This window comes from Lepisma saccharinum, chromosome 3 (assembly GCF_977018435.1).
Source record: "Lepisma saccharinum chromosome 3, izLepSacc3.1, whole genome shotgun sequence".
Taxonomy (NCBI): Eukaryota; Metazoa; Arthropoda; class Insecta; order Zygentoma; family Lepismatidae; genus Lepisma; species Lepisma saccharinum.
The window spans coordinates 128,474,562-128,495,915 of record NC_139231.1 but is presented as its reverse complement, the minus strand read 5'-3'; the positions used below and the strand labels follow the sequence as shown (position 1 = coordinate 128,495,915).

The following is a 21,354-nucleotide window of genomic DNA, read 5'->3' as shown; positions in this document are numbered from 1 at the left end:
TTTTTGTTCTCGTGACGGGCTGGACGAGGAAACTGTTCCTCGTGCCAGACTCCTAACAAGAAAAGAAAATATAGCAGTTAAAAACTTCCTTGCTCAGTTATTAAAAGTAATTCATTCATTCATTACTTATCAAGAACAAACTGTACTGTTGAGGATTAAAAATAAGGGGCATTTAGCGCACAGAACGACAAACACAGGACAACACAACCTCACAAAGGATTGTACTGGGCATGGGTCCGGGCAACAGAACCTCGTTGGCCTACAAGAAGCAGTTACCAGGGTGCACTACATCTACAGGAAAGTGAGGTTGACTTTGGGGTGCCTGACCAGAAGCTTGCCCCTTATACCACTGGAAAGGTTTGATAATATGACGACTACGTATCATCATGAACTTGAATTTCTTTAACTCTGTATTAATTCCATCAAAATTATTCCGCGCTCAACAGTGATTCCAGAAAAAAAAAAAAAATTGGCGGATTTAAATGTCAAAACACACACACACGCACAAGTTAAAATCCATCATTCTATAACTAGTGGTGTATATAAAATAGGGGATGAGATGTCCTGGAAATCCATAAAAATTGTGTATATTGACTAGTTAAAAATTCTTATTTTGCAAATCAATATCCTTACTTATATGTCCAAAGACAATTGCCAAACAATCTTGGATATTGTGAACCCGGCATACACACACAAACATTTACTCTGAGAGCGACTGAGTACCACAGGCGGTTCTATATCTTAAATACATCACTGTCTACAACCATACACACACAGCGTATTGTGTAGCCATGTGCAGAAAGTTTCCCAAAACAGGATGTGTTTAAGGAAAGTAGTCAGTACGTATATATGAGCACAAACAGGAGGCTCCAACATCGCAGACTAGCTGGTTAAAAGTCTAAACAGTTCATCATGATCATTTCTTGTGGATAAAACTTTAACAATAGTGTATATTCAACACAGAGCATGTTCATATTGCATTTGAATCTGCAGCAGATATCTGAGTTTTCAACAGCTTTAAATATCCCACTATCGCTCTATGAATTTAGATATAGTACGCCTGTGGTTGTGCGTGTCCATGAAGACATTACACAGAATTGTGTCGCTGATATCTTGGTGGTGATTTTGTACAGAGTTCAGAAACATGCGGTTTTAATATTCACATCCCCAGTACAGTAAAATGTACAGGGAAAACAGTAAGGGCTACAAGTATAATACTTGATTATCAAGTTGCTATCTTTGTCTCCCTTCTCTTAATCCCTTTTACTCCCCCTCTCTTTCTGGCTCCCTTTTGTCCTCCGATTTTTCTTGTTCTTTCTTTCTATCTCTTTGGGTTATTTTCTCTCTCTCTCTATCTCTCCAATTCTCTCTTTTTCTTTCTCTCTCTCTGTGTGTATCTCTATATCTCGCTTTCTTTCTTCTTTTTCTCTGTATCTCTATCTCTCTGTTAGAAACAAAACGCCAATATAAGTAAATTAAGGTTTAATCACACACACACACACACACAGAGACATCCAGTACATGACATTTCTCTTGCAGGTCATAGAATAAGTATCCCGCAAAAAAATACAAAGAATATTCACATCCAGCAAGTACACAAATTATTCATATCTAGCAAATACACAGATTACTGCTTTTCTATTTCCAACACTTTTTCCCCTCTCTTTCTCTGTGTATCAATATATGTCGCATTCTTTCTTTTTCCTATCTTTCTCTGTGCATCTCTATATCTCGCATTCTTTCTTTTTCCTCTCTTTCTCTGTGTATCTCTATATCTCGCGCATTCTTTCTTTTTCCTATCTTTCTCTGTGTATCTCTATATCTCGCATTATTTTCTTCTCTATTCTTGCGTCTCAATATCTTCCATTATTTCATTTCCTCTCTCTCTCTCTCTCTCTATCTTTATCTCTCTCTGTATTTGCCATTCTTTATCTCTCTTTGTGCATCTCTACATACCCCATTCTTTCCTTTTCTAACTCACCCTCTTTCTTCCTCCATGTACTTCTTCCCCCTTCTATATAACAAATTCTTTCTTTTTGTATCTTTCATTCTCCCTCTCTTTTTATATTTCTCTCATGCTTCCCCTTTCTCTGCCCTTTACGCTCTTTCCCTGTCTGCATATCTCAACCTTTTTTTCCGGTTTGTTTCTGTGTATACTCTCTATCTTGCTGTCTGTCTCAGATCATGGCGTACGAGATTTGTCGAGAAATATACATGCAATGAACAACGTACTGTGAGGCCATTATCGCCAGCCTTGAGGGTGCAATTATGCCAGCTCTAATCTAACCAGGCCACCTGGCTCCCTAATTAATTGGTGGGGCAGGAACCCAGGTTCTGTCCCAAGGAAAAATTGCCCCCTGGGGGTTGTGGAGTCGGCTGCTCAACGTAATGTACCATAACGGGCTCATTTTTCAAAACTTTTGAACTCAAATAAGGAAACCGTGTTATTTTTGAAGGAATATAAATTAAGCAGAAATTAAGATGAAAATCACGTTCAGCACGTATGAGAAATTGGAGAGGAAAATTGCGTGGATTCTGAATTTCTGGTGAATTACTTTGGAGATTATTGGGGGGGGGGGATCACCGAAAGGTTGCTGCTTGTCTGGTCGCTGTGTGAATGTTGGCAGTAACGATATTTCAAGTATTAAGCTCTGGTGGATAAAATAACTACTCTGGGTTGCTTTCTTAAATTGTGTGTCACTTCTTTCAACTGTCTTTGGTTTTAAATTATTCAAAACTCTAGTCTCTTTTGAGCAGGCCTGGCAACCCTGTGTAAGAATGCTCTTGTATGCACGTGTGAACTGCAGAGCGAGCAGCGATACTGTATCGTTGTAAGGAGAAGGAAAGGAGGTAGTGAATGAGGGAGGAGGCTTCGCCGGTTGCGTGGGTTCATTGTGAAACCTCATGTCAACTGATTCGTGAGTAAGAGTGCCCTGTGCGTTATCCCTGCCCAGTTGTTTACACTTTTTAACACCAAGTGTCAGGCTTATTTCTAATCATGCTACGAAGAAAAATATCCATGATTTGCACAGGATCTAAACTTAGGATTCATAATTTTTGCACACTCCTACACCAATCGTTGGGACATGAAGATCAACCTTGCTTTCTTTATTCCATCTTGTTAAGGTTCGGCTGGACCGTCTGCCGACGCCAGCGTAGTTGTTTTCGAAATGTCCTATTCTTTTGAGAAACCACTATGACATTCCCAAATATGAAAGTTACATCTTCATAGAATTCCTTCTAGAGTATTCACATGAAACATAGTTTGGTTTCCTTTCGCTATTGTCAAGATTTGCGTTTACCTAAGTCTAGTAAATACGCTGGAGAAACAATATCAATGTAAGCAGGATTTTTCTTGGAGGTGCAAAAATTAAGTTTGATTTTTGAGTTTTGTTTTTCAAAGTCCACTTTATGGAGACACAGGCTAATCGAAAGTAAACCTACAGTTTGAAATGGGATCCGAACCACTGTGTGCCCCACTGGATATCGAATCCGGGACACCTGGACTACAAGTTGACGACGTTACCACTAAGGAATCGGGGAGGCCCCTGAAAGTGTAAAATTACCTTGCTCCCCAAATGGTTGTAGTACACCGAACGGCAAAAATGTGCAGAATGTGATCATTCATTGAAATAAGAACGGGAATAAGCAAGAACATCTGCTTCGCATTAACATTATATCATTGCTTAAAGCAACACAGGATGGAGAATAAAACACAATGAAAATAACGACGGACGATTCGCCTGCTATTATCTTTGCCGTTGACTGTACAAGCATAGTAAATGACACCACCAAGCTAAAAGCCAAAAGAAACATACTCACTTCACAAACGCAAGTTGTGCAGCCATCCAACTTATGCACGTCGCCTTCACTCAGGTACACATCTACATCCACCATGCACTGTAGGGGACAGGTGCAAGAGTTGTGCATGTTGTCCAGCGAAATCCTCATCTGAGAATTCTGTAAGCAAGAGATTTCAGTGTAAATATGCAGCTACTTAATAAAAAAAATGATCTTATTTTGTGCAAAAAAAGAAATTAATCAATGGAATCCAAACATACAAGCATACGTATTTCTAACCTGTACACTGGTACCGTAAGCCCAAAAGGCAACGCAATGGAATCATATTGACTATACCAAAGAGACCTCCGGGATATTTAAGGCTTCATATTTACTAATTGATTACATGGATCATCAAAGTTAATCGCGACTATAGAACGTATGAGCTGATGAAGTAGACCACAGGACCACCACCAGCAAGGACCTATTGAGGGGGTCCAGGGGGTCTGGACCCAACAGAAATATTTACTAAGAACAAAAATTAAATAATGAAAATAATGGGATAATAAAATAACTAAAACTAAATAATGAAAATATAAAAATATACTTGTTTTTTAATCGAGGGTTACTTATTTCCACCACACGTATTGGAAGGCAAGGATTATATTGTGATCATACGACTTTGTATGATAGAAGATATATGAAAGATTTATTACTACTTACAACGTAATATTCATAAAATATCACCAGGAACTTTACTTTTCGTCAACTGTATCTAGTATCCTTTTTCTATATTAAATAAATATTCAATTCTTTATCTATTTGACTTACTTTGCCAGGGCAGTTTTTTTTACAAATTTTTCCAACCGTAACTACACGTGCTGTTATATAATTATTCTTATACCGTCCTTTTACCTATTCATGTAATAAAAATATATTAATTAATTTGAATATTTTAATTAATACTATTTAATTAATGTAATATAATTATAATTGTTTTACAAACATTATTATTATTATTATTATTATATTTATATTATTTTGAGACACTTAGTTCGAACCCCTTCAGGAACATATTTCTAGATACATGCCTGACCACCAGGGACGCCAATTCGAATCCAGAACACCAGATACCAAAGCAGAGGCGACTGAATGGTGATTCGGTTGAAATAGATGAATGAAGCAACACAATCACCCGCCGATGCCATTACCTTGGGTTCATTGTAATGCTCCCACACAGCTCGTTCGAGAAAACAACTGTTAAAGTTAGGGAGAACATTTTTCTCATAATGTAATGTTTGGCCTCTCACATCAAATTCTAACTTTTGGAATTGTGAAATCTGGGGAACCATATTTTTCTTTGGATTAAGTGGCAGAATATAAAAAATCATAACCCTGTAATTTACATATGGCAGCTTCTTCTTTGTATATTCTCTTTGAATACTACTAATTAACTGAACTAACAACAACAATAACAAGCTTTCTGCTGTTTTGTAACTTGGAATGAACGCCGCCAGTTTCCATATGGGGAGGGGTGTAAAACTGGATCCATTTTGAAATGTAATTTAATAGGGCGCGAATTCTTTCATGGGACACCGATGCGTTTTATTTATTTTCCAATGTGTTCTCCCTTGTTCGACGTTCTCTTTTCATCGGAGCACAGGGGACAAGTATCTTCTATCCCGCCAAAAAACTTTCAAGGTAGTAGCGTGCACGTAAGACAAACAGCCAATAAGCTTCGACTGTTGCTAAGGCCCCGTTTCCTGTTTGATTGGTTCTTCCGTTACGCGCCTCTGGAGTTTTGGCGGGATATAAAACACTTGTATCGCACGGACTGCAGTTCAGGTTTTTCAAAATACAAAAGTTGTTTTTTTTAAAGGGAGAGGAGCTACCGAGGTACAAAATGTTGTTGAAGTGACACTCAAGAAGGGATTAGAAAAAAATTCAATTACCGCCCTTCTTAGCCTGTCTGGAGCTTCGTTCTTTGTCTTCGCTTGATGGCGCTTCCAGTTCTCCAGCCCCTCCATCTGTCTCCAGGCGAAGTGCTTCCTGGATGTTCCAGGTGGAGCTACCTTTCAAGTCTTATTGCGTCACGAGACTTAATTAAATCCCTCTGCGACACTTGAAATTGCCTTGTTTCTTCCCTGCAAGTAGCTCCTAGTCTTAACGTCACAACAGTGTTGCCAAGCTACACGAATGACTCTTACCAAAATGAAGAGGCAAGCTCTGGGATTTTTTCTCTCATTGTAATTTTACTTTAATAACGTAAGATTCAGCTAAATTCTAAAGAAATGTAAGTTTCACTGCATCCGTGCATGACAATACATACTAAGCCCGAGGAGCTCATTACAGTTCCTTTATTTTGCTTTGAATCTTAGAGACGAGAGTGTGCTTTAAAACTCCTTATCTCATAAAACAACTTCTCCTATCTTCGAGTAAGGTAGAGCTTGTTATAATAACTGCTATTACATGAAGTTCTAATAACATATTAATTAGGCCCTTGCAAATATAACGTTACACGGGGAAACGTTGTAAACAATACTTGACTTTGCAAGCACACGTAAATGTTTTGTAAATGTTTGTTTTAATGTTAATGTAAATGTTAGGCTTGAAAAGGTTAAACATATTTTATTTCTTTAAACTATAATAAGTTTAAAGATCTTATAGGTCACAGATAACGTTATGTGGCTTGTCACTTCTTCAGATATTTTACATTCATATTTGTTTTGGTTATGTTGCAACGTTGATTTTGGAAAACGGTATAGGTTGTCAAATGTGATGTAGTGGTTTTTGCAGCCTCGCTAGTCGAATATCCACTCACGATCTCGCCATTAAGGGTTTCGGGTTCGAGTTCTGACCTGGGTATACTTCTTTGTCAGTGCCCCTTCACCAATTTCATCAAATCATCATTCATTTTCATCGTCGGAATTAGTCAAAAGTGAAAAAATGTGACGTAAAGAAAGAAGCAATACATATACTACGAATGTTAATGACTGAATAGATATAAAATAAAAATAATATATTATTTACAAAATTCAACATATAATATTCAAAACCACTGTTTTATATGTTTGTAATAAAACCCGGTTATTTTGTAACTTTCCAGGAAAAATATGCACAATATGACGGTATCATAATGAGTACCATCATAACATGAAAAATAAAATAATTTTAATAGTTGAAATTTACGATTTGACTTCGTATTTGGTGGTTTATATTTGTATAAATTTAATTTACATCACTTTGGCTTTGTTTTAATTGAAGTACGTATGTAAACTGCACGTATTTAAAATATTTTATATATCTCAGCGATGTAATTTGGTTTGTGACGTATAAAGAAAGTGCTTACCGTAAATTGCCAATTTATGCAAAATCGCACATATGTTTGGTTTCAACAGCTTTTGCTTGCTCATTCATTACTATATAGGTACGAACATGTATTTAATATGTTTTACTAGCATGTACAAACCATTTGAAATAAGTTTTGGCAGAATTTCGACGATAAACTTACGATTTGCTAAAATGAGCGCCTTGAAGAGTAATCCTAAAGTTGTTAAGTAATCCTATAATTGGAAACATAGCCAACTCACATAAAGGGAAAAATCTAAGTTGTGCGTAAATAACCTTTTTCCCACCAAAATTGTAAAACTTAAAATAACTGAAAAAGGTAAAAAGAAAATACGTAAACATGTGATAGAATATTGTAATATATATGTTTTATTGTATCTAATTTATTTTACAAACATTTTCATGCATAATATCTGTACAATTCTATATTTGTCCCTCGAAAAATTATAACAAGTTTGTATTCTGTGCTTAAAGTTGTAACAGTGTGAGTTTTGATACACTGCTTCATCTAAAAGATCAACCACGACGAGTATGGAGTCGCTAAAATTTTCGGAAATTGAAATTGGAACTATTCTATTATAACGTGAAGATTTGCACGAGAAATGTGATTAGGAAGTGCAGATAAGGATTGTGTTCGATTTTTGAACTTGCAAAAACTTCGCAATGTGCAGCTTAGGTCAAAAGGACGTTAAAAAATGACCTGTCCACGGGACGTAAAATGGAAGCCATCTTGTCTTGATGATGAATTTTCAGATAAGTATCGTACATGCATGTAGCTACATAAATGAAAGGCCTAATTTTATAATATGAAAGAATTGACTACTTTGAATGTGGAAAGTCTGTACAACTTGTCTTGGATAGTTCTTCGTTATAATCGAGCGTTTAGTGCAAATCGTCTCGTAAAAAATCCTGGAAACTTGGAACAATTTTCCATATGCTTATAAGTTGACTTGAGATCGTGACTAATATGTAAAAGAAGTTGAAATATGAAAATGTAATATAGAAATGTAAAATCTTAGTTGATTATATGAATGTATGCTTTATACGGTGTATGAACGAATATTTCGTGCTTGTGAAATTTATTTATAATACACTGTCCATTAATATTTAACATGTGGTAATTTTCTTTATTTCTGCAAAAGTTAACACAGTTATTTGGAAGGTTAAGTTTATATATGAAAATTTGGATTTAACTTTGGAAAACTTATGATTTGAAATATTAAAACAATTAATTAATCCCTTTTTAAAAAATGTATGACCGTGACATTCAGTAAGTCGAGGAAGAGCGTCATAACAACACTTAGGGAAAAAGTAATCGTGAATATCATAACTTATGCAAACAGTGACGATGTCAAAGAAGGTTAACAATCTCCAGTCACTTATTCTGTATACCCTTAACAGTCAAGAAATATGTAGCCAAAAGTAGCAGATAGGCAAAGCCAAATAATCAATCAATCAGAGGAGGTTGCTTTAACTCGGATCACACTGAGTATTCTAACGCCGAGTAACCAACCATGTGTACTTCGTTGTGAGTTTAGATCGAACATGTTACACTGAATTTCACTGCAATAGTTCAACAGTACTTGGTGGCCCAAAATATCATTACGACAGAGAGGCCGAGGGGGCAAATGCCCCCTTGCCCTATGCGTCGGTACGCCCCTGACGGCAGGAGAAGGATCTTTTGGGACGCCGAGAGAGCTTGGAATCCCAGTATTCTCATGGAGACTTTACGTGACTTGCAAATCACCGAAAGTACGTACCTAGAAATCAATAATTCATGCCTCTCACTGTCTGGATAGCCTCAGCTAAGTTGTTCCTCGGATCCTCTTCGTCGACCGCTGCGAGATTTTGATCTTTGTTTCAAGAAGACATAGTTGCAGTGGCGGCGATTCGGTTTCAAAACCAAGGGGGCAAGATGACAAAGCTGGGCGGGGGGGGGGGCAAATACAGTATATTTCCCTTTGTAAATAAGGTTTAGCATAGTGCGGGGCGCAAAAGTTTCTAAAAGTGGGTGGGCAACTGGCCCCCTCGCTCCCTAATCGCCACTCCTGGGTGCAAGCCACCCACACGCTACAGATGTTTGCTTTGTAACTTACTCCCTGGATTAGCACTTAACACATTTTAATATTCCTGACTTTGTTAAGTAAAGTATTTGCTGCTATTAATGAAATTCAAGTTTGACGTTTAAAATGTTTTAAGTTTCATTAAAATCTGTTCAGCGGTTACCGAGATATCGGAGTACATGTCAAGTACATAAGGAAATATCATTCAACAGACATCCCACTGATATGATTGATGATTGGTCAGCATACGACTACTTAAAGAGGCGAATGCCATCATAATTACTGGGTGCTTCTTACTGATCAAAGCATGAACCTCCTGTTGATCTGCTATGCTTTGATCAAAGGAACAGAATCCGAAAAGTTGGAATAAAACCCTGGGTGTTTCGGCAAGGAGACAAATATCCGGGGACGCGATTGCAACGACGGCACAAAGGGGCACTCGACAGAGGACGAGTGATCCCAACGCCTGCGATTTGCCACTACAGAGCACCGAAGCGCGGACCATTCCCGGTCACGACATCCAACGATTTTCTTCTCGAGCCAAGAGGGGCCTTTGCCACTCGAATAACCCAGTTAGAACAAATATTGTGACCTCGGTCACTGCCTTAAATTTTGCAGCAGTTACATAACTTGAACTATTTGTCTTGTATTGCGTTGGCACGAAATTTTTCAAAGTGTTTCAAAAAGAAAAAAAAAATGTCCGTGGCCTTAGTTAAAGGTAAGGCTCCACCATTCGACTGGAGTGACTTAGGGCAGAAGCACAAATTAACGGTTTTAGAAGGTTATTTACAGAAGGTTCAGGAATTGCCTGTCCACAATATGATCAAGCGTACGATAGTACTACGAGGCGCATCCAGAAAGTAAGTTTCCCTATTTTTTTCCCGTGAAAGTAAACATAATGAGCCCTGTAAATAATGCATGCGCAGCAGAGCTAAGACGTATCAATCATATGCCAGGCGGACAGATCCCGCTCGGCGCCAGTAGCGAGGCAGCAGTGGTCCGAATTGGAAGCTCGTATTCCTTCTCACGCCGCATGCCAGTAGCGAGGCAGCAGTGGTCCGAAATGGAAGCTCGTATTCCTTCTCCCGCCGCATGCGAGGTTCGGTCGGTGATAAAGTTCCTGAATGCACAAAGCATTGCGCCAATTGACATTCATCGTCAGCTCTGTGAGGTCTATGGGCCGAACATTATGAGTAAGCAGATAGTGCGTCGCTGGTGTCGGCAGTTTTCGGAAGGTCGTCAAAGTGTCCATGATGAAGAGCGCAGTAGGCGTCCGTCCCTCATCACTGATGATCTGGTTGAGCTGGTGCGGCAGCGCATCGTAGAGAACCGTCGCTTCACGATTACGGAGTTGAGTAGCCTTTTTCCGCAGATATCGCGATCCGTGTTTCATGAGATTGTCACGCAGCGCCTGCTGTTCAAAAAATTGTGTGCCAGGTGGGTGACACCCGAACACAAAATGAAACGTTCAGGAGCAGCACTGACATTCCTGCAACGGTACCATGATGACGGCGATGATTTCCTGGACAGGATCGTCACGGGCGATGAGACGTGGATTTCGCACTTCACCCCGGAAACCAAGCAGCAGTCAATGCATTGGCGGCATAGTGGATCTCCGGTCAAGAAGAAATTCAAACAGACGCTGTCGGTACAGAAAGTGATGTGCATCGTGTTTTGGGACAGGAAGGGCATTTTGCTCATTGACTTCCTCCCCAGAGGTGAAACGGTGAACGCTGACCATTACTGTGAAACACTAAGGAAATTGCGACGTGCCATTCAAAACAAGAGGCGTGGCATGCTTACTGCAGGTGTTGTGCTCTTCCATGACAATGCTCGTCCACATACGGCTCGGCGCACAGCAGCTGTTTGACGGAATTTGGCTGGGAATTGTTTGATCATCCACCTTACAGTCCTGATCTTGCTCCCAGCGATTTTCACGTTTTCTTGCACCTCAAGAAATTCCTGTCCTCCGGTGAGCGTTTTGGCAACGACGAAGAGCTGAAGACGTCTGTCACACGCTGGTTCCATTCACAGGCGGCAGTGTGCTACGACAGTGGGATCCAAAAGTTGATACCACGATACGACAAGTGTCTCAATTCTGGTGGTTGCTATGTTGAAAAATAGCTGAACCTTTGCTGTACCTGTTGCCAATAAATGGTTTCCTGAAACTGTGTAGGGTTTTTTTTTTAAAAAAATAGGGAAACTTACTTTCTGGATGCGCCTAGTATAAAGTAGCAATCCATGTACAGTAACGAGGAAAAGTGAATTGGATATTTCGTTTGAAATTTGCCTCAATGTCCTTAGAGCTAAGCAGACCACAATACACAACGAGTTGGCTCATTTCCTAACGTCCAAGGATGTTATGGTATTGGCGATGACAAAAGATATGATGTCTTCGATCATTTACTGTTTACTATGTTTTTCTTGGTGGATTTTAACTTCTCTTCCACTTTTACTGGTATAGTCACGGACATTTATGGGTTGTAAAGATTCCATTGAAAGTCAATAGGATTGCTACATCCCAAGGTACACGTGACTGTGCACTCTGTCCCGGGAATCTCTGGAGCAAGCGAAGGAAAACAAGTATCTGCGCAAGTAGTGGTTCGAGAGGGAAAGTGAGTGCATGGAGGTGAAAACGCGGCTTCCACTACCAGCCATTTGCGCGGACTGCTTTGCTTCATCCGCTCGCTTTCTCGCCTTGCTCCCCAGATTTCAGAGAAAAGTTAAACTGAATTTAATCCAACACTGCACAGGACTGAAGCTATACCGCGCCCCCGCCCTCCAATGCACGTGTTCTAATTCACTCTCCCCTTTCTCTCCAAAAAGCAGGATCTGAGAGAGGCTTAATTACTGGCAGCTCAGCTGAAAGGCTCTCCCCAACCCTCCTTTTTAAACCACTTCTTCTATTCTTACTTTGCTTCTGCCTGTCCGATCTTCAGGGGACAAAAAACTTAATACCTCCACATTAACTCAGGTAGGAGAAAAACTGAACAGGCTTCACTGGGGCGGAATAAACATTCATTTTTTACCTTTCGTTCTTAAGCCCACGAGGAAAGAGAAATGAGTTGAGGGGGAAGAGGGAAGAAAGGCAAGCATCATCATTAAGAAACCAATTACTGCTGATTTAAGAAAAGGGGAAAGAAAGACATTTTCCCCCTATTTGTCCCCCCTGAAAGGGTCCGCCTAAATCAAGACAAGGAAGTGTACGTTAATGGGAGAATAATCATGCGAAAGAATCTTATAAAAATGTTTCAACCATAATTTGGCTTTCGTCGATGCTTTTTTTATGGCTTCAAGTCGAACCTTTCTTCGCTGGATTTCTGTCTCTCTAAAAGCCGTCCCTCAATTCTTACATTTATTGAAATCTCTGGGCCGTAATAACGAATGGTTAATGCGAAGAGGGTGGTACAAAGGGGAAAAAAACTAAAAAGGAGAAATCAATGAGAAATTGATGATTATCAACGGAAGGGTTAAAAAATCGTTCTTTCAGATTTCCAACTCGACTAACTCAAATAAAAGGTTAATGATTAGAGATTGATTGGATATTTCCACATCGATTAACAGGTCATAATTACTTTCAGATTTCTGTTTCCAGATTTGCAGGCAGGTTCGGTGTATGGCTTGTATAGGCCGCGAAATTTGTTAAGGTCGAAATCCATGTCACTGAAGGAAGGAAGAAATATGGAGTGAGACATAGAGAGAAAGGTAAAGAGACAGAGAAAACTGGAGAGAAGATAAACATGCATAAATAGACAGGGGAAGACAGGTCACAAGACACAGAAGGGGAACATACAGAATAAGGTTTATACAAGCAGAGATCAAGGCAGATGTAAAAGAAACAAAAATAAAAAGGAAGAGAGATAAAGGTATAAAGAATGATATAAAACCAGAGAGATAAACAGAGACAAAGAAACGGATAAAAAAAACTAAGAGTTAATGATCAACAATTAGCTTTATTGACATTTGTTTAATGGAAGAAATGGACATGCACTTCGGAAGTATCTTAATACATATGTGCGCTTAGCACAGTGAGCGAGTTGTTTGCAATTGTGGAGTCCAGCAAGCGCATTTTCTTCTTCCAGTCAACTTGTGAATGCGGTTTCATTTCTTGCTCTCTGATTGGCTGTTGGAAAGTTACGGTGCTGTGATTTTGATAATATCTTCTTTGCGCTGTACGTTAGGTTAGGTAAGGTTAGGTAAGGTTAGATTGGATAAGAAAGCAGCAAATTTGCACTAAAAATAGGAAATAAGACATCCTCACAATCACAGCACCGTAACTTTCCAACAGCCAATCAGAGAACAAGAAATGAAACCGCATTCACAAGTTGACTGGAAAAATAAAATTCGCGTCCAGCAAGGCCTAACCTGGATGCACAACTTGAAAGTGGGGAGTAAAGAATAAGAAAAACAACAAGAAGAAAAAAAGAGAATTGGGGAAGATAGAGGCAAAAGAAAAGAACGTCGCAAAAGGAAAAGAGATGAAAGAGAACGTGAGGAGAATAGAGGAAAGGAGAAAGAGAAATTGAAGAACAGAGCAAGATAAAAAAAGATCCCGCATCGTGATCGTGCAGTCTAAGGCGTGATGCTTTCGGCTTCGGCTACGAGAGGCGCGCAGGTTCGAGTCTCCTGAGGGAAGCGAAACAACTTTTCTTCTGAGATTTCGGCCTGTGTTTGGGACGGGTGTCCACCCACCATCATGAGGAAATTTGGGAGCTACGAATGAGTAGCGTAACTCGGTCATGGAAAACCAAGAATAACGACTGAGGGTTAGTCGTACTGACCACACGTCAACCTGTAACTGGTTGGATGATCTCCCACTTCTGGTGGGAGTGAGGCCGGCAGTCGGTAGGTAGGCTCTGGCCATCAAGGGCTGTTGCGCCATTGGTTATTTATTTAAGAGAAAAAAGATAGGGATAGAGTCGGGAAGAACGAGAAAAATGAAGATAGATTGATTGATTTGTTTTATTTTACTTCGCTTTTTGTGCAACTTGACACGTTCTTTCTCATTGCACTAATATTTATTGTTATTAATTATCTTTTCTCTGGTAAAAATGTTTATTGTTCTTTAATCTTAATTTCTGTAATTTACCTATCACTGATAATGTCAGGATAGTGACTAACCTGTATATACTTATCTTGTTAAGAGTTGTTGCCATGGCAATTACGAGTGTGTTTTGTCTTGACTTTGAAAGTTCGGGGTCGGTTTTTGAATAGAGTGATCAAGTTGAAATATAAGAAGTTTAATTTCTTTGAGTGAAATGGATTATATGTTAGGCATATAAATATTTAGTTTGCAAAGAAGTAAAATAGACTTCCTTTTTCTTAGTGCAAACTTAACTTTGATTTTATTTGACGAACTAACAGAGAGATATTACCCCATACCCTGAGAGGCATCACGCGAATGCTTTCGAGTCTTTCATGTGAACTTATTATTTGCTCTTTTAGTTAAATCATGTTCTTTTGACTAAAGAACGTGTCACACTGTTGGCTAATTTGCAAAGATAGGGATGAAATTGATGAATGAACACTCACAAACATCCATGCCCAGGCCAGGATTCGAACCCGGGACCCCTGGCGTTGTAGCGCGTTGTGCTAACCACTCCGCCAAGGGGACCGGCAGGAAGATTGAATAAGATGGGAAGGAGTATGAGAGAATAAGAAATAGTGAAGGAAATCGAGAGAGAGAGGGGTGAAGGAAGAGAGAACATAGATCTGTACCAGCTCTCTCAATATATCGAAGCACGGAAACGAGCCAACCAGCCGTTGACCCACAATCGAATCAATGACCTCCTTGGCATCCCACTGGAAAAATCTTTGTTGAAAAGAAAGCACCTTCCCACTCGGTAAGCTATTTGGGCGGCTCCCGACGCACTCATAAACTTTTCGGCCATGTTCAATGTGTAAGGTACAGAACAAGTTTCCAGTCGCCCTGTTTGTTTTCGCAGAGAATTTCCTCCTCCCCCCCCCTCTCTTGCTTTGTTTTCCATCAAGAAAGAAGCGAGGAAAGGCAAGACTTGGAACGGCAATGTTTTACCCTCTCGAGAACCATAAAATAACTTGTTAGATGTTCGGAACGGAGTTTGCGAAGAAACAAGGAAAGTTAAGAGGAAGGACTACACAAGAATTACTGGAAATAAGTGTGTGGAAAAGGGAAAGAAGGAATGGAGGCCGCGGATGTATACATGGCCATTTAAGTACACAAGGAAATGCAGGGCAATTCTTCAGAAACCTCAAGTTCCATCGGCACTTATGTGACTGATGAACTTGAAGAAATGCGCTCCCATGCTGATTTGAGCATTTCCACTGTGCTATTATACTTCACTTCCTGTAAAGAGCAGTGGATTATATTCAGCGAACAAGTTCCACCACAATTCATTGCGCCATATTTCGGGCAAACAGATACTGCGTTGAAAACATGACGGGTAAACATTGTGCATACGGTCTTTGCTGAGATGATTCAAGGTATGAGTATTGTGATCATATGACGAATGTGTACTTTGACCTTTTTCGAAGCTCTGCAGGAAACGTGAAAAGTGTGTAAAGTGGTAAAATGCAAGTTCTCTCGCCGATTCCTTTCCAGAGTAGAGTGCGCGATGACGTCAAGTTGCATATCATCAATTCCAAAAAAATGTCAACCTCAGGGGCGTAACGAGACACCTGGGGGCCCCGTATATTATTTTGGCTCTATCATTTTCAGTTCGAAGTAAAGCCAGGCCAATAAGACGTTCCTGACTCATAGTATTCCGTAAATAGGTTTCTATAATTTTAAATTTAGAAAACTATCTCTCTGCTTTTGCTACTGTGAGAGGAACAGTAAGGTGTGTGTGTGTGTGTGTTTTGCCAACCTCTACGGCGATATAAGAAATTAAAAAGTTGCTATTGTAATAGTCGGATTGTGTTTTGTGTTATTGTATGAATTAATTGCTGTCCAGCTACAAAGTGTAGGGTTAATGAATATGTTTCCATGAGTTATTATGGCATGCAAGTGCATGTGCTTAATGGATTGTGATTTTTACTGCTTATTAGATTCCTCTGTTTTTTAGCTTCCCAGTGGGGGAGCTGTCTTTCAAAAGACCGTTGCAGTGGAAAATTTCAGTGCTACGGGGTCCACGTTCACGGACGTTTACACTGACTATAAAAAAGACAAGTTGGGCTTTAGAAATAAACAGTGTTTCCTCATCTTCTCGACGACGAGGAACGTTTCCTCGAGTTTAGTCCACTTTTGGTGGCTAGACTGATTATAAGAATGTAGCATTTGGTGTAAGCCAACCCCTGTTGCTGACCAAAAGGCCCCTTTAGAAAAGCTTTGAATATTTGGATATTTCCGTATCGAAAATTGATGCCCAAAAGAAAAGAGTAAAGGCATAAGGAAATGCATTGTAATGAATGGAATATCGTTTAACCTGAGGGTAGGCCTGCAGAGATAGTTATGCTAACTCTGTGGTAAAGGAAGTGCCAATGGTGTAAGCCATAGGTGCGCAATTTTGTTGATTTGGTCAACGCACACATGGAAACGCTATGTAAATTTGTATATAAAACAACGTATAATAAACCCATATAATCAATTATCCAAGATAATGTTATGATTTGTTGAATTGAACTCTCTGGGCAATAGTACTGCTTTATACCAGTTGTTTATTCACTTTCTGTACATGTATTACGAACCTAGGGACTAAAAATATAAATATTATGTGAACCCCCCTCCCCAGTTTCGTAATTCCGGCGTTAATATAATCTGCTCGCGAGACACGTAGGTGAGGGGTGGAAGGAGAGATTTGAAAGGATAATACAAGGGAAGTAATCCAGAGAGCTGGATATAAGCCAGGGAGTGGGGGCACCTTTTCACACTATTGAAGTCGGCTCATCGCCGTAGAATTGGGCAACACCCATAAAGCATTGCAGGGTAGTCAGTAGTTCAGGACCTAGCTGCCCCATTCTTATTGCCGTTGACTGCATATGAAACAAGGCGTTCACACATAAGAATAACTGGACGCCAATGAACTATGTTGTATCACAAGAGTATGAGCAAGCTTTTTCATATCATTCATATTTATCTTGTGTTTGAGGGAACTTCTGATCTTATTTGACTGAAATAAAGTTTTTAAAAATATTTTTGCAAAATTTTCGGGTTATTTGCGAAGCTCAGTGTCTATAGATCTTGGCAAAAAGAAGGTTGCAGTGGCTTGACCATGGGGAAAGGGGTGAGGTTGGTAGAGGTCATAATCCCCCTTTAACCCAGTATTCCTATATTAACGAGAAAGAACGTCAAACTCAGGAAAAAAACGTCAAAATGAGGGCTGAATACTGAAAACAGTATAGCTACATGACCACGCCACTGGACACTTTCTATATGTCTAAAAGTGCTATCATGCGGTTTGAAACGATTTGTGAGCATATTGTGTCTATCATCGGGTAAAATATTCACAAGTTTTACCTACCAGCTCTCTCGGTTGGCAAGTCTTTGGACAGAGCTCGTCAAAGTGCTTCTTTATCTTTTTGAATTCTTTGTCAAAGAATTCCAAGTTATTCAAATGATCCGCAAAGCTCAGTTATTTCTAAGAGAGCGTTCCATAAGAGATCACATCCAGCCATATCAAGAAAGTATTTTTAATGACGTAAACGTGATATTCATCTGCTCGAACAGTCAACATAAAACATATTCTAATAAAAATACAAGTCAGGAAAATCAATTACAGTTTTCGGACTTTTTGGGGCCCCTTTACGTCGGTGGCCCCGGGGCACGGCCCCGGCTGCCCGACCCTAGTTACGCCCCATGTCAACCTTGATGGTTAAAATTATATATGAGTGAAGAGCAATGCGCTGCACATTCTTATAAAGGAAAACATTTTGAGATTGCGAATATTCAATACTACAGCTGTTTCTAAACTCTAAAATTTGTATGTAAAAATCACGTTATCAAGTACTATTCCACTAACTTTGATTCAGAAAATGCAGATTCATGGGTTGAGTTGGCAGTTGTATCGTTGTTACCTTCAAATCTGTTTTACTATAAACCATTTCTAGCAGGCCTCATCTCCAGGAAGCTATCAACTCGGGGCAAGCCCCGGCACCTAGCGATCTGTTCGGTGAGATGAGTCAAGGCAAGGATTGCTGGCAGTATACATTTGAACAAATTTTGCTATACCAGAAGAAGACTACATCTTGCAAATTTCCGGGATTGTTTTTTCTTCGTTTCATGAATCACATAAAAAGAAATAAGATATAAATAAAAATGCTTCTAAAGTATGTATGTTACCTGTTCGCCAATTGCAAATACAAATACATATTCTTGAATACATCAAACAGCGCCATCTGTTCGTACATATATTATACCAATTGGTCCTTTTGACACTTCATTTTTAAAATATCCATTTGTTGCAAGTGTACAGTCACAGACACATCTGGGTTGTAAGGATCCCATTGAAGATATTACAACACAGAAGTGTTCATGGCTGTACACCATTGCTTCACAAATCATATCAACAACAAATTCACAGAATATAAACCTCTGTTCAAATCTGGCCTCGCTGCCTGGGACATTTAAGCATCATTGCCCGACAATTCCAAAATTCAATGTAGCGTCGAGTGTATTTTTCAACTTTCGCTTACAATAAACTGCAAGTCTATATCTTGAAACATATCAACAGATTTTACTCAAATCCAAATCGGGGTAAGTATTCCAAGGTATACTCATTATAGAAATTTCAGCTCTGTACCTCTCAAATGTACAAAATTCAACTCGCGCGTAACATGTAAAACTCAAAATGCAGCTAAACGTGTAATTTTAATTTCTCTGAATTATCGTGCCAATTGATGAGTTGTTGGTATATTACACGGAATAGCAGCCGATAAAAAGTGCATCTTGCTGTGTATTTTGAAGCATCAAAATTGGTTCATTTTAAGTTATGCACTTTGAGTCAAAGAAACTTGACATTTGTATTGACAAACATAGATATTTCGGAGTTTTTAGTGCAGGAAGATTCAGTTTATCCCCCACCATCTTGAATCACGTTAATCAAATCTCGCTCAAATGCAATACCAGAGTACAGGGTGTACCAAAAGTCCCATTACCCCCTTCCTTTAATTGTAGACAAACCTGCAAAATGTTATTTTAACAGCATACGTATGATGAGAGGATCAGAGACAAATGAATTAGACGAGAATCGCCAAATTTACCAGCACCTCTGAAATGGTCACCCCGAAGTCCAGATCTGCCATCTTGTGATAATGCGCTATGGCGGCACATCAAACAGAAAGTCGCCCATAATCGTTATCAGACAACTGAGAAACTTCAAGAAGCTGTTTCCAGTGCGTTTGCTCCCCTCACGCCAGCCATATTACGGAGGATTTCACATCGCACCTGGAGGCGAATAATACTGTGCCATGAAAATGGCGGTGTGCACACAGATCTTCCGGAGTAAATGGTGGTCATTTGTCTAATTTAATGGTATACCATCCTCTCATCATACGCATGCTGTTAAAATAACATTTTGCAGGTTTGTCTGCAATTTTAAGGGGGGGGGGGTAATGGGACTTTTGGTACACACTGTATATGTTCAAGGTATGTACCAGCTACAGATATTTCATCTCAAAGGCTCTAGATTTACGGCAGTTGTTATCGTTACATATTTGTTGCACTACCTCTCTGCCCCACACTCTTTATTCTAAACCACACACTATGTTTATTATAACAAATATGCTAATCGAGACTGGACCTACTGTTTAACGTACAAATAATCACTTTAAGTGATTTAGCTGAGTTATTAATTAGAAAGACATTTGTTAGTGGCTGGAAGTTGCGTGATAATAATCTCTCGTTTATTGCAAGATTGCAAGGTAAAGGCAAATTCATAACCAATTGCAGCAGTTTACGTCATAATTACAACCCATCATGGAAGTACAGCGCCACATTTCAACCTGGTGGCGGAAAATTGAACTTTTTTCTTTTTTATCACCATCCTCTTCCCCATGGTCTGCATAGTGGATTCGCCAAATTTCAGAGTTCTACGATGCCTCAAACAGGCTGCAGAGGGCTCTGAGTTGGGTAACTTTAATTCTGGCCACCCGGTATTTATTGGTGATAAAATATTCAAATCAAAATATAAAAACGGTCGCGTCTCCCGTTTTTATAAATTCAGTTTGATAAATTTTAACGGTGTAATGTTGTAAATTATATCCATTTCGGATGCAACAGATAATCCGGAAAAATCCGTACAATGAAATACGAACATGATGAACAGGAATATGTGGATAGCCCGTAAAACGAACAAACGATAAAACTGTCTGGATAATTCATACATTCGGATATCCGGATATTTCGGATAATTCTAATATCCCGATATTGGATATCCGGATAATTAGGATAATACGAAAAATTCGGACATCCGGATAATCCGTATACCCGTATATGAGAATATCTGGATGGAAAATTATCCGATATCCAGATAAAATGTTATCCGAATTTAGCTACCCCTAACCGTAGGATACGTGATCTGTTCATAATAGGATGTGTTTCCTCCACACCGTGGTTGGCGCGTGGGACATCCAATCAGAGGAGGGTATTCTTGAAATGCTCCTACGCTCTCTTGCCATTGGCGGCCCGAAATAACGACGGCCGCGCCATTGTAGTTCCCGTGCGAAATCAAATCAAGAAAACCCCTTTCCTCTTTGTCGATATCCAAGTGCTTGCCGAGGGAACGGGAAGATAAGCTCACCAGGGCGGTGTATATTCAATATACAGCATCCGCTCGCCGGTAGGATTTTCATCCAGAGAAAAGCAACGCGCATTCCCTAGGGAGAGGCAAATTTTTTTGTTGCCCCTTTTCTCCCGAGGGATTCTCTTAATAGACTCCTCTAGGACACTTTGTCCTGAGGGAGGTGCACTCCAACTGTAGCATCCCTTGTTGCTTTGCGATTTTGTCCCCATGAATCACTCGCAGAAGTGCTGGATGAGGTTGGAACTTTAAAAAAAAAAAAAATGGGAAGAAATATACAAGCGAGATAGACGGGAGCAATTTGGAGCACCGGCAGGAGAGAGGGTTGATGCATCCCGTTTACGGAAAAAGCCCCCCCCCTCCCCCGACTCTGGAGACGCCCGGAGCAGTCGCTCGGCAACTTGGCGAATAAATTGAGGTGCGATTCCGAAGATGAGGTCGATTTGTCT

General features: G+C 39.7%; 1 protein-coding gene across 1 annotated transcript in view; it reads right to left on the bottom strand.

Annotated features, from left to right (window-relative positions):
- Window positions 1–2,992: 2,992 nt before the first annotated feature.
- The window catches only part of LOC145985677 (kielin/chordin-like protein), a 372,561-nt gene continuing 354,199 nt past the window's right edge, over window positions 2,993–21,354 (bottom strand). Inside the window, exons 5-6 of the mRNA XM_083119745.1 lie at window positions 3,823–3,960; window positions 2,993–3,001 (exon numbers count right to left, since the gene is read on the bottom strand). Of these exons, the coding sequence (XP_082975871.1) occupies window positions 2,993–3,001; window positions 3,823–3,960 (147 nt within the window). The remainder of the gene's footprint in view (window positions 3,002–3,822; window positions 3,961–21,354) is intronic.